A 14317-nucleotide genomic window follows, 5' to 3' on the forward strand; every position below is an offset into this window, starting at 1 on the left:
CTATTTATGTCCCTGCCTGTCTTCCTCCAGCTCCACTCTCTCACCTCTCAGCTGAACAATCAGTATCAACTGCTCTCATTGTGTCACCAAACAAAGGGAGAAGATACTGAAATGTGTGTCAGTGACTGAGCATGTTTTCATGACTGGCAAAGAGGTTGTGTGGTAACTCTTTACAACAATTCTTATTAGAAAATGATTATTTAATCACTTTTATATCTTTTGCCAGTCAGGTATTGTTATCTATCACCACCTGAAAAGTACAATCGGTGGTGTTTTAAGCCCCCAGCGTCTCCTTCCAGGCAGCGCTGCGACCGTTGACTTCAAGGCACCTAACCCTTAACCCTAAACATAACCATAACCATAACCATAACCATAACCACTGCCTAATCCTAGTGCCTTCCAGGCAGCGCTGCTTGGAAGGAGACGTCGGGGAGCTTAAAACACCGATAAACGAAAGTACTTTTCCTTCATTTCTAGCAGGTCGCCATGAAGAGTGACTGCTGATGTTTTCAGGGTCTATGGTTGCTCACTTTGCTTCGCTAACCTAAAATCAGAAGTCACTCATCTAATTTACTCAACATTTCATCAACCAAGCTGTTATTTCACAAATGAATGATCTAACAATGTCGTGTTAGAGGCAGAATGTCCGCTGCAGTTTGTAAATATAAGATTTAAAGTGGGCCCGGCTCAGGGACACCATATTCAACTGATGTCCAGACAGGAGAATTTAGTGGAGATTCCCAATCTTCCGACTCTATATACATATAGGCTATATGTTGTTGTTCTGTGTCTCCCAGCTTGTTGAAGACTTAAGTCTTTACAAACAGCTCACATATATAGTTTTATTTCCCAAAACAACTGGTCACTGTAATTTTTATCAAACAAACATGAAATAGGGCATTTGTTTTTGGAGGATGTTCAGCAGCCGATGAGTATTTGTGGCAGCAGCAGGATGGTGTGTGTGGGAACATGTCAGTGCAGTGTGGCTCACTGATGTGTGTTTATGATAGATATTTCAGGCTGTGATACACACACACACACACACACACACACACACACACACACACACACACAATAATCACTGTTAATACAGGGGTGAATTGGACTGCAGTGGGTGTCTCGTCCCTCCAATCCACCTGCCTGAGGACCTCTTCATAGTTTGCTTTATGTTGCCATGGAGATGGACACTTGTGCTTCTGTTGTGTTATTGCACAGTGAAGGGGTTACGAGGGAAATGGTTCGTGACTGAAGTTTAGACACTGCTGTGTGTGTGTGTGTGTGTGTGTGTGTGTGTGTGTAATGTTGGCTAAATCCTCCATTTTTTTGCATTTATAACACGCTGTGTTGGTGATGTCATTGCAATGGAAACCCTCATATGATCCAAATGAAAGACAATGACATCAAAGACTTGGAAACAGCTGATCACTCCATGGGCCTTAACTCTTTAATGCAGTGGCACTCTTAACAGACAGAGCATCTTGAATGTGTGTTTTCAAGCCTACATTAGTTGAAATGAAAAATATTTTTAGACAATGCTTTAGGGCTCAAGCTGCCAAAAGCTCATATTTTGTGCTTATATTCAATCGAGAGAATTTCTACTTTTTACCTGGAATGTTGAACTGATAGGCGCTACACGGACTGCACACAGGAACTTGTTTAGGACTTGAAACCCAATGTTTAGAGCTTGAATTTGACCAGGGACTTGTTGGTTTTGACTTGAGACTGACGTTAGTGAACAGTGACTGTGTCCCTCCTCTGGAAGACTGTAGATAGATATCACGGATTTTTACTTGTGCAGCCCGTTGAAAACGTGCCTGTTGGGATTGGGCTGATTGCTTGGTCTCCAGAACCGCTCATCCAAACAACTTCACACGCATTCAGACTGGGTTAACCCTAACCCTAAATTCGCCCATATCAGATTTGTTTGCTCGTATGTGACTCAGATGAGTGGTAGCAGCATGAGGTGTAAGTCAGTGAAGAGGTTGCGTGAATGCATGAGTGCGGCGTGTGGTGTGATGAATAGATTTTGCATGGCTGATAGCAAAACAACAATACACTGGCGATATGAGAAGAGGTCTGTTATATGATGTCATATAATATCATAATGATGCAATGTCTCTGTCTCCTTCTCTCCCTCAGAAACCTGTCCAAGAACCCCATGTTGACCACACTGTCCTGGCAGATCTTTGAACATCTGCAGCTCTTCGAACTGTAAGTGGACCATTGTTTTTTAGCTACAGCTGGCACAACAAACTTGGATCATTTTGCTTAGAGGAAACTCATTAAAAAGGCATTTTTGCTGACACTAGATTGTATAGACACTACATTGTATGAAGTTTGCTGGGAGCTGTAAATTCACCACTTCTACCTTCTCACTCAGACTCACCCTCTATGCTCACCCTGGGTCCGGTTGTTTGAGTGTGCTGCTAACTTATAACACTAATAACATTACCATCGGCAACATACACTCACGAATCAAATCCATACTTATCCTATATTGTTCCAACCATATAGGAACAATAATTCTGTACTTTATTATGGAACACACTCAAATTTAAGGCAAGGGCCGCCCTTCAATAGCATTCACACTCTACTATTGACCAGGGGTCCATGCTTACGCAAGGTAACGTAACCCGATTAGTTCAGGTCCTATCCCCTGACCAATCAGCTATCCTAACCTTAACCACTTGAGGTCAATGCTTAACCCCAACCAATCGAGCTGCTTTGTAGGGAGGGACTTGCCTAGAAGTTACATGGGATCCACAAAAGCCTATAGGGTCGGAACAATGGGATGTCGGAGCAGAGGGTTTATTTTTTCGAAACAAAGGGACGTCAAACTAGTGGGCTTCAGGACCAAAGGGAATTTTTATTGAGAGGTCGGAACAATCGAGCGTCTGGAAATGAACGCCTCTGCTGAAGTGTTCAATTTGTTAACGATAATGAGGAGACGACACAACACCACCGTCATTGTACGCTGACTGTGGCAATATCAACATGCAAAAACCAAATAGACACCACTTAAATGTAGTTAAACAAAAATTATCTTTATTTTCATTGCCTTCCACCTTTTCTTCCGCATGGTGCACCGCCATTAGTCCATAAGGCAAATGTCAGATTACTCCACTTTTTAATTGTGATATTTTGTAAGTAAATTCTGAATCTGCAACGTTCTCTGTCAGGTAAATGTAGTGGTACAATATGTTTTCCTCTGAAGTAGGACTACACTGTGAGTCAATAGTAGGCTAAACAGTAGAGTTGCATATTAAGCGGTTTGGGGTCCTTCTCTAAGTCATTTTGAGGTAAAGTGTTTCTGGAGAAAGCTTCAAGCAGGAATACCACAGGCCAAGCAATCGGCCCGCTCCAAACAGGCACATTTTGACTAGTTATGATAATTACACCTATGTTGAGGGTAAGCTGCAAGTCTTCATATCAAAGATTGAAATAGAAAGGGGGAGGGTCTCTGTACGTGTCTCTAGTGGCAGTAGACTTCATCAGTTAGGTAACACGCTACACTTCATTTCCATTTCAAAGCATTTAGTGCAATGCTTTGTTTTTTCTCTTTTCCTCTTGTGATTACCCTGTCCTTGTTTCAAAGTCCTTGACATAATGCTGCTGTTGCTGTTTGAAACTTTCGGTATCATGGAGAAACACACATGCGTTCTGTACTGTGAGTATATCCACATTCATTCTGCTGAATCCTCTGTCCTGGTATTTTACTTTAGGATGTCCCAACCGCTCTTGAGTAATACACCTATTGCTGTCTGTTGCTGTTGCTTTTACACCATTCCATCTCATATAAACCAGCATCAGTTCTGTCTCAACTAAACTGAAGCAACATAGATGCTTTAATCTTTGAATATTACCATAGCGGCTTTTTAAGCCATACTATTTTATCTTTTAGTTTTATATTTTATGTGCCCTGCATGATTCATGACCTAAATTACAGCGCTTCAGTGAGGACAGCCGCTAAATGTACAGGGCTGAAATATTTTGTATGCCTTGTGATCTGGGCAGATGGCAGAGAAAAAGCCAGCACATCAAAGGAAGAGGGAAGGAGAGGAAGAGTTTGAGGCTTCACCTTAACTGGACGGATTAGAAGCTGGGGTTGGATCATGGCAACCTGCAGGCTCTCGGATATTTTTTTATTTTTTATGATGTGACTTTCACATATAGCATCAGTGAGGGGGGACATGAATCTGAGAAATTCTGAATTGAAATGACAGCATCAAAATGGCCTTTATATTTTTACGTCAGCAGCCAACTTTGATGTGAAAAAGGAAACCTGGCCTGAAAGTCAACCGTTCATCATGTCATGTTATGTCATGTCACATGCAGTATTATTACTAGAGACAATATATCATGAGACATTTCTAAAAACAATTTGTTTTCTAAGAAGAATGCACATCACATGTTTCAGTCTGACATTTATTTACTTTGTAAAGAAGAACATAACATGGTTTTCTGCATTTTCTGCCTTTTGCTGGAGATATGATGTAGTAGCCATCGGTGGTACCGTAGAAACAGAAAACATTTAGGTCAATCATTGGTAAAAAAAAAAAAAATATATATATATATATATATATTTTTTTTTATGTCATACCATAAACGTCATGCTATGCCTTGCCAGTATCCCATACCACAATTTTTTTTTTTATCCCACTGACACACACAAGATTCTGCTGAAGGATGTGAAGTGAGTACAAGCTCTGAACTGCAGCTTACAGGTTGCCATCGTCCTCCACAAATAAAATGTTACGTGCTACTCTGCCAGTACCTCTGTGTCACTCAGAGCATTTTGGACTAATGCCAAACAGAACTTATGTCACTTTCTCTACCTTTTAACATACCAGCAAAAAAAAGCAACAACTAATCTACAGCAACTGAATTATGGTGCTGGAATCAACAGATGGTGCTCTCTCACTTTCTACAGTCTGATGCACCTGGTGTTATCTTTAGAGCTGTAATGACAATTCTATGTGTGCAAAAACTATATTTAACCATCTGCTATGTAATTCAATAATACACCCCTAACCCTAACGACCATACCCATGAACATCGTCCAGCACTCAGCTGACTACAGCTAATCTGCTGTAGCATAGTCATATACAGTAGTAAAGGCAGTCCCTGGCAACAACTTGTTTCCACTGGTTATGCTAATAATAATTCAAAATCTGTATATTTTTACAATTTTATAGACACTAGGTAGAATTGAAAATATCCAGCAAAAAAACATGATTATAGTCATAACAAGACTAATTCATCAGGTGTAAGTTGTATAATGTATTATTCAACAGTATCACTGCTGAAACATGTACATCTTAGAGTAATTATGTTCTCAATGAGTTCTCTGAATGTATTAAATGACACCAGTTAATTACTCTGTGAGAGTGGAGCAACATATCTGAAAGCTCAGAATGAATTTGCTGATGAACCAGGTGCTGATTGTAAATACACATGAGCCAATTATGCTCTCTTCAAGGCCAGCCCACATTCCAACAAATATTACAATCATGTGTAGTGTAAGAGTTAGCGGTTATGTAATGTTAAATGTCTGACGAGGCGTCCACTCTGAGGACTCAATGGACAACGGCGAGGACAGAAGCATCTCTGCCAGAGTCCATTAATTGCATGATAAGGGTGGCCGGGTTGGCTCAGTGGGTAGAGCAGGTGCACATATATTTAAAGGTTTATGCCTCAACGCAGAGGTCCAGGGTTCGACTCTGACCTGTGACCATTTCCTGCATGTCTTCCCCCTTTCTCACCTGTCCTGTTGATTAAAAGCAAATCATTTTTTTTAAGAGCATTAAGTTATATTTTAATGTGATTTGCATTTAAAATATAAAGTTTTTTCAAACAATTACTCTGTTTCCCTGGTTACATCTTAGGGCTTGAGTAATACCTAGTTATGCTTCATGAAGCATTCTCTTTATTTCCTGCGCCACTAGATGGCGCTCTCTGTTCAACAAAGGGTTAAAGCACATTGAGTTGTCAGTCCTTGAGCCGTTTTCTTTAAACAGACAGCGCCATCTAGTGGGCTCAGAAGATACAACTAATGATTCATGAAGCGTCATTTGGACATCACTACTAATCCCTCATTCTTATCCCATAAGGTTCTTTTGCAATGCAAACAGTGTTCACTGCTCCAGTAAATTGGATGGACCCGAGATACGACTTGCCACCCTTAGCAACATGGTAACAGAGGATATGTATAGTCTGCTCAGTTCAGAGAACCCTTCAGCTCAGACAGCTACGAGCCAGAAAACTAATGCTATGCTAGCAAGATTCAAAGTCAATAACATCGTGCATGGTTGGAAATCAGTAAATATAATGTGACAGTATGTTTCACAACAAAAAAATGCTAGCTATCAGCTATCAGGAACAGATGTTCCTCCATGTGCAACTTTATTGCCGGCCGCAGCCTGGCGTAGAGAGCTGAACAGTGAACGGGATGAGAGATGATCGAAACAAAGTCAGTTCAGAGTGTGACTGACTTCCTGCTGCTGTGTGTTAGCGCCACCATGTGGTATTCAGAGGATGAGCCACTGAAGGACGACAGTGTTGGAACTTAAAATGTTCACATTTTCTTTCTCTTTTAATGTAGCCCATTCATTTAGAACGGTAAACAGTCACTTCCACCAGAACTCATTTAGTAGGTGTCCTACAGTATATCTGTCAAGTTATGTGGGATTTCTGAACTTCTTCACCTCCAATGAACCAGTCGGCTCTCCCTGCTTTTGCAGGCTCTCCCAGTCTTTCCTCCATCTGTGGAAATTCCTCCTAAACCCAGTGAATTTAGGTAGACTGGTTGGTTTTATTCTCACCACTGGTTGTGGGACTGCTATTGGTTGAGGCTCTGTAAGTCTTCTTTCCTCTTCTGCAATTCTCTGTGCGATGAGGAATTCTGTTCTTTTGGCTTCGAGGTTACTGCCGAATATTCTCAGATCTTTTACTCTGCCTTTCAAGTCTGCAGTCTCATCGTGTGGGACCCATTTTTTCCCCAGTCTTTCACTTGCATCATGGATTAGGTTCCTCGCTCTTTCCAGCTGTAGTTCATAGCCGTCCCTGTTAATAGCAGTGACGGGGATTTCTTTGGCTCTGTGACAGGCTTTCTCCACTTCTTGGATTGCAAAGTCTACCTCCTCTTTACCATATCTTGGCCAGAGGTTGAATTGGACTGCCTCTCGGATTTCCTCCAGTTTCATGTCACACTCTTCAATCGTCCTTTCAAGATCAGCCTGCTGGTCCTTGTCGAGCTTGACCTCTTCATCTCCCTTAGTTCCCGCTTCAGCCAGTAGGCCAGCCGCGTAGTCATCATTTGCATCACTGATGTTTCTCTCCAGGGAACTGAGCTTGCTGAACTCCTCTTGTAGTTCATGCTTAATCATACCAGCTGCAGCTTTGCTCAGGTAGTTCGCTTGCCTGGTGAAAGCAGATTTGGCTAAGGTCCGCTCTTGCTTCAGTTGCTTGACTGTTTTCCCAAAAGTTTCCTTTGCCATTGTCAGGGAATGACCAGGAGACCGACTGTTGTAGTGAAGCACTTCTTTATTAACTATGATCCAACAGAGAGCAGGAAGCAACAGGCAGGAATCCGGTAGCTGAGTTGGCAGGTTTAGAGCAGCAGCAGACAACAGGATACAAAGTACTGGTAAAGCAAACTTGGATAGACTAGGCATAACGTGTGTGAGTCAGAGCGTCAAGCAGAAACGAGACTAGACAAGGTGCATGTGTGTCTGTGCTGTTTATGTAGGTGGTTGTAGATTAGCTGCAGGTGGTGAACTGAGGATGTGGCTTGATGAGGTGCAGGTGTGTGTAATTAGGACTGAGGGGACTGGGAGTGTCTGATCTGCGTGAGTGACGAGGAGCATGAATCAGCCATGGTGTAGAGTTTTACAGTCAATTCTTCCTTTGCGTCGACAGCTTGACTTCAGGCCTTTGATCCTCGTCCTCACTGCCGCGCTGGTTATCAACTGTCAAGTTATGTGTGATTTCTGGCTGACCACAGCTCTGCCCAAACTTGAAAACTGCTTTATCCTTGATGAACGCAAAGGACAACTCAAAAAACTTTACTTTATGATTTTTTATTGTCATAAAGATAGAACAGAATGGGTTGATAACCTTCAAAACACACAAACAAAAACCATGGATTAGTTACAAATGACTTTCAATTTTACTTTCTCAAAATAAGCATAAATAAATGTTACTGAATCCTCAAACCTAACCAAACCATCATTTAGTCATTTAGATTAACCTAGGATCATTGCAAGTTAATAATTAGAATATCAATATCATAATTAAACTCATTTAATAATTCAACGATACACATGATTAGAGTAACGTTACTGTCAAGTTCTACGTTCACATAATAAAGTCTTCACTATTTAATTTAAATTGTATGTTACAACCAAACAAAAGGGCATATAGGAGCATGAATTCAACAGATTCTGTCCTACCAGTTGCGTCTTTGGATGATCAGGAGCTGTGGTCATTGGTATCTCTTCTCAGGAATGAGTGAGAGCCGAGTAAGCTTTTACCAAACGTTTCGATGCCATGCACGTGCACTGCTTGTGGGTGCACCGGTTAATATGGTCCCAAGAGCACTTCCTGGAGATTAGTTTCAACAGCTCCGGTTGCATGGTTGCACCTGCAGTTTGGGATTGCTTTGAGTGCCCTGAGTGAATTTAGGCTTGAGTGCTCAGTATAGCTTGTAATCAGGAATTGACACAACAATATCAGTTTTTAATGGAAACACTGCAGCCAATCAGAATCAAGTTTTCACCCACACAACAGTATAAGAAACTAATAGCCTAAATCTAATAATCCTTGGTTGCACTGATTTTAACAGTGGTATTTCAGGAGTGCAAGATTTGTTTCGACTCTGACTGTGGATACTGTGACAGGGGTGTAACTGCCACTGAGGCAGTGTGTAGATAAATATACACTATGTGTGTGTGCTACAACATGTTCTGCCAACTTGAGCCTGTGAAGCTGCTGCCAGCTATTCTATCTGGGATATTTAAAGCAGGGCTGGTTCAAGCTGCTGGGGCTGTTAGCAGTGTGCAGTGTGCAGTGTGTGACACACAGACACACAAACACACACACACACACACACACACACACACACACACACACACACACACACACACACACACACACACGGTGTAACACCCTAAAACACAGGTTACTAGAGGTCGACTAGTAACTACAATGTTTGTAGTTTTGGATCTGTGGGAGCTATTTGTGGTTATGATTCATGTTTTCACACCAAGTGATTAACAGCTATCACAGACATTAGGTGTAATTAATGTTTTAAAGCTACAGTTATTATAACTTTAGGTGATATCCATTACAGTAAATTATGTATAGCAATCATTGGATTTCCATCCCTCTCCTCCCCTTACTTCTGTACCACTCGTGTCTCAGTCTGTGTTTTATTCCAGCTGCCAAACTCGATTTAGTCAAACCTTTTAAAATATAAAACTTCAGAAAAGATTGATGCAAATAAGTGAAGCAAATGTCACGAAATGAACATCCTGCAGAAATGTGGAAGTTGGACTCTTTTAAGTGTGGATAAGTCCTGAGCCACTTTCTGTGGACTTCCAGACATCAGTGGTTATCTTCCTGGGCAGCCTGAGTGCTCATCTCACACGTTTGATCCATAGCAGCTCCATCGCTAAAGCTGCTGAAAATTCTTTGACCTTGCTGTGAATTTTTTCATCAACACGTAGCTGAAATTAAATCTTCTTCATCAAGACTTCTAGTCTTGATGACTGATCTCTGTTGAGATTATCCACACTTGATGCTGTTATTTCAAAAATAAGGGCACACTTTTATTGGTATAATGTATTCATCTCACCTGTGCGCCCCTGCACCCCCTGTGTGATCCAAATCAGATTTTTTTACATGATTTATATTGCAATTATAAAGCAATTTCGCTAGCCTGGAAACCAGGCAAATCTGCAAGCTCATGTTTCATTTGCTCTGGCAGATACGTCTGGCACCGCTCACATTCAGACAGATTTCCAGCCAAAGAGAACCCAGAATGGGCCAATCACATCCGTTCATTTCAGATTGGGGGAAGTTTAAGACTAGGACAGAGGCTTGATCATAGTTACTGGGGGTAACTGACATTCTCCGTCCAGCACAACGCACGCAATTCTGATCACGATTCCAGGCTACAGATTCTCTACTCCTGCATTCAAGACACCTGATGAATCAGTAAAACCTATTAACATTTCAGTACTTGCTTTGCATACAGTACTTTGATGTAGGTCTTACTTTACACCTACTAACCAAACCACCACACAATCATAAACGAGACAGAGACAGAGGATGTATTTTAAATATATATATATAATATGATTATATATATTATATTTATATTCATTTATGTCATTTCACATTCCCTTTAAGAGCAGGCGCGCTTGTTCCATGGCGGATTGCTATTGTGACGGCGGATTTGCCTGGCGCACGCCAGCAGGAGCTGTCTGGGATGCGCCAAAGTAATAAATGCCCGTCTTGGCCGGCTGACGATGTTGTTGCGGCCTCTCGGGCGCATCTCCTCAAGTCTGGAGAGGATTGCTGCAGCCATGGAGTGTGGGCCTCCAAACGCGTCACCTGCTCCTGTTGTGCCCCTTCCTCATCCCCCCACTCCATCTCCGTCCACCCGCTCCATCAGGAGCACATCGGGCATTGCCACTCCCGGACCAGATTGGTATACAAAGGCAATTGCACTTAGTGCAAGATAGGGCCCATAATGTGTGTGTGTGTGTGTGTGTGTGTGTGTGTGTGTGTGTGTGTGTGTGTGTGTGTGTGTGTGTGTGTGTGTGTGTAGGTGTGTGTGTGCGTGTGTGCAAAAACCTAGTAGAAATGCGCAGAAAACAGAGACTCATGCTCAATGTCCATGAGTCTCTGCACAATCAAGATAACAAGAACACATATTAATACCATTACATTACATTACATGTCATTTAGCTGACACTTTTATCCAAAGCGACTTACAATTAAGTGCTTTCAACTGAGAAGGTCCAAACTCTGGACAACAAGTAGTAAGTGCAAGTACATTAGCTTCAAATATGCAAAGCTACAAAGAAACGTGCAGGTTCAGGAGTTTTTTTTTTTTAATATTTATATTTTATATTTTATCCGAGGTGTAGTCGGAAGTGATGTGTTTTTAGCCTTCGGCGGAAGATGTTTAGGCTTTCAGCCATCCTGATGTCGATGGGGAGCTCGTTCCACCATTTAGGAGCCAGGACAGTGAACAGTCGGGATTTGGTTGAGTGATTAGTTCTCCCTCGCTGTGAGGGGGCAGCAAGCAGTTTGGCTGATGCAGAGCGAAGTGAGCGGGTTGGGGTATATGGTTTGACCATGTCCTGGATGTAAGCTGGGGCTGATCCGTTCGTGGCCCTGTATGTAAGTACTAGTGTCTTGAAGCGGATGCGGGCAGCCACTGGTAACCAGTGAAGAGAGCGGAGGAGCGGTGTAGTGTGAGAGAACTTGGGGAGGTTGAAGACAAGTCGAGCTGCTGCGTTCTGAATGAGCTGCAGGGGTCGGATGGCACATGCAGGCAGGCCAATCAGGAGGGAGTTGCAGTAGTCTAGACGTGAGATGACTAGAGCCTGTATATTGAATTAGTATATTGAATTCAATTGTTGGTTTTTCAATGAGCTAATCAGTTAATAGATTGTGATTGAATGGAGCCAGTTTGGGTCAGTTCAGTTCCACCTTTCAGATAAAGCCCCCATCACCTCCTGTTGACAGCAGCCATTGGAAGTTATTGAGCTACTTTCTGTGTGTTAGTATCACACACACTGTATTGTCCTGCATTCAGCCTGCGTTGAGCCCTGCTGGTCCTGCTGTGACTCCTGATAATGGATATCTTTTCAGTACTCTCACACAGGCAGCAGCCACAAAACACCATGCTGGGCCCTATGGAGAACAAAGATCACCCACACACAAACTGTGTACACTACCTCCCTCGTTACCCATTGAATTCAACAAGAGAACTCACACACACTGTCACACAGCACTGGCTATAGGCTTTTTAAACAGGACAAATACTTACACATACCGTAACTCAGTGTTATGTGAAACTGTCCAGTATCACTACAATGCAGTCCACATTACAGACAACATGCACAATTCATCATCATGATACTGTATTACAACACAGCGGGGTCAGCCATGAATGTCTCCAGTCAATGACTACGTTTACATGCACATCATTTTCAGTTTTTTGCATTTCTAAAAGACAAAAAGACAGTATTCCGACTAAACTGTTTCCATGAAAGTGAATATTCCACTAATATTCCCATTAACATGTAGCCGTACAAAACAGGATCTTTTCCGAGTGTTCCAGAGGTGGAGGACTAGTTGGAGCGTGTGAACACAGCGTCCCTCTTTCATTCCTTCAACCAGCTTCTTGGAAAGGTTGGCTCATATCCAAAAACCTGTTGATATCCAAGTCTTTGATTATGTTTAAAAGTAGCTGTGTTTCTCCTTCTTTTCTTTCGGCCGTGCATCTCTACCGCAGCCCTGTAAACTGATGGCTGGTTGGTTTGTGAACAGAAACCATAGCAACGCACACAGCTGACCATAAGCCAAAAGATGCTGGAGGCCGTAAACTGTCACAAACTGCAGTAAAAACCCTGGTCTTAATCTGAATATCCAAACGGAATATGATGTTTGCATGGCCTGTATCTAATTCAGAATATTGTCATATTCAAAATAACAGTGGACTACTAGTCCGTTTGGTTAAAAAAGACTGGACAGAATGCTCCTAGTAGCTCTGAGGACACAGTCAGCCTCTGCTTTCATTTTGTCTCTATGTTTACACAGCTTTTCCACATCGGTGCAGGCTATCATATACAAATCTATGAAATGTCAAAATGTTATCCTGGGCATATCAGTCCTTAAGGTCAGGCTGTGCTTGATGCATGTTGTGTATCAACATCTCCGGTCCTGATGTGGTCCACAGGCCGGCTGCTGAGTTGTGCAGGAGAAAGCCTCCTGATAAACAGCCACAAAAAAGGTCAGATAGGGATTACTGTATGTGCCACACACACACACACACACACACACACACACACACACACACACACACAGGTTTTATTGATTTCCTCTCAGACAGATTTACAGTACAGGCCAAAAGTTTGGACACACCTCATTCAATGTGTTTCCTTTTTATTTTCATAACTATTTACATTGTAGATTCTCACTGAAGGCATCAAAACTATGAATGAACACATATGGAATTATGTACTTAACAAAAAAGTGTGAAATAACTGAAAACATGTCTTATATTTTAGATTCCTCAAAGTAGCCACCCTTTGCTTTTTTTTGCGCGCTGCAAACCCTTGGTGTTCTCTCAATGAGCTTCATGAGGTAGTCACCTGAAATGGTTTTCACTTCACAGGTGTGCCTTGTCAGGGTTAATTAGTGGAATGTTTTCCCTTATTAATGGGGTTGGGACCATCAGTTGTGTTGTGCAGAAGTCAGGTTGATACACAGCCGACAGCCCTATTGGACAACTGTTAGAATTCATATTATGGCAAGAACCAATCAGCTAAGTAAAGAGAAACGAATGGCCATCATTACTTTAACAAACAAAGGTCAGTCAGTCCGGAAAATTGCGAAAACTTTGAATGTGTCCCCAAGTGCAGTCACAAAAACCATCAAGCGCTACAACGAAACTGGCTCACATGAGGACCGCCCCAGGAAAGGAAGACCAAGAGTCACCTCTGCCGCTGAGGAGAAGTTCATCCGAGTCACCAGCCTCAGTAATCGCAAGTTAACAGCAGCTCAGATTAGAGACCAGATGAATGCCACACAGAGTTCTAGCAGCAGACACATCTCTAGAACAACTGTTAAGAGGAGACTGCACGAATCAGGCCTTCATGGTCAAGTAGCTGCTAGGAAACCACTGCTAAGGAGAGGCAACAAGAGATTTGTTTGGGCCAAGAAACACAAGGAATGGACTTAGAATGGACTTGGAATTAGACCAGTGGAAATCTGTGCTTTGGTCTGATGTGTCCAAATTTGAGATCTTTGGTTCCAACCACCGTGTCTTTGTGCGACGCAGAAAAGGTGAACGGATGGATTCTACATGCCTGGTTCCCACCGTGAAGCATGAAGGAGGAGGTGAGATGGTGTGGGGGGGCTTTGCTGGTGACACTGTTGAGGATTTATTCAAAATTGAAGGCATACTGAACCAGCATGGCTACCACAACATCCAACATGCCATCCCATCCGGTTTACGTTTAGTTGGACCATCATTTATTTTTCAACAGGACAATGACCCCAAACACACCTCCAGGCTGTG

The 14317-nt window shown here is 42.3% G+C and overlaps 1 protein-coding gene across 1 annotated transcript in view; it reads left to right on the plus strand.

Moving 5' to 3' along the window:
• ntrk3a (neurotrophic tyrosine kinase, receptor, type 3a) overlaps window positions 1-14317 on the plus strand; it is a 166371-nt gene that overhangs the window by 53547 nt on the left and 98507 nt on the right. The window contains exon 4 of the mRNA XM_028584345.1: window positions 2140-2211. Coding sequence (XP_028440146.1) covers window positions 2140-2211 — 72 coding nt within the window. The remainder of the gene's footprint in view (window positions 1-2139; window positions 2212-14317) is intronic.

Source organism: Perca flavescens, chromosome 8, assembly GCF_004354835.1.
Source record: "Perca flavescens isolate YP-PL-M2 chromosome 8, PFLA_1.0, whole genome shotgun sequence".
Taxonomy (NCBI): domain Eukaryota; kingdom Metazoa; phylum Chordata; class Actinopteri; order Perciformes; family Percidae; genus Perca; species Perca flavescens.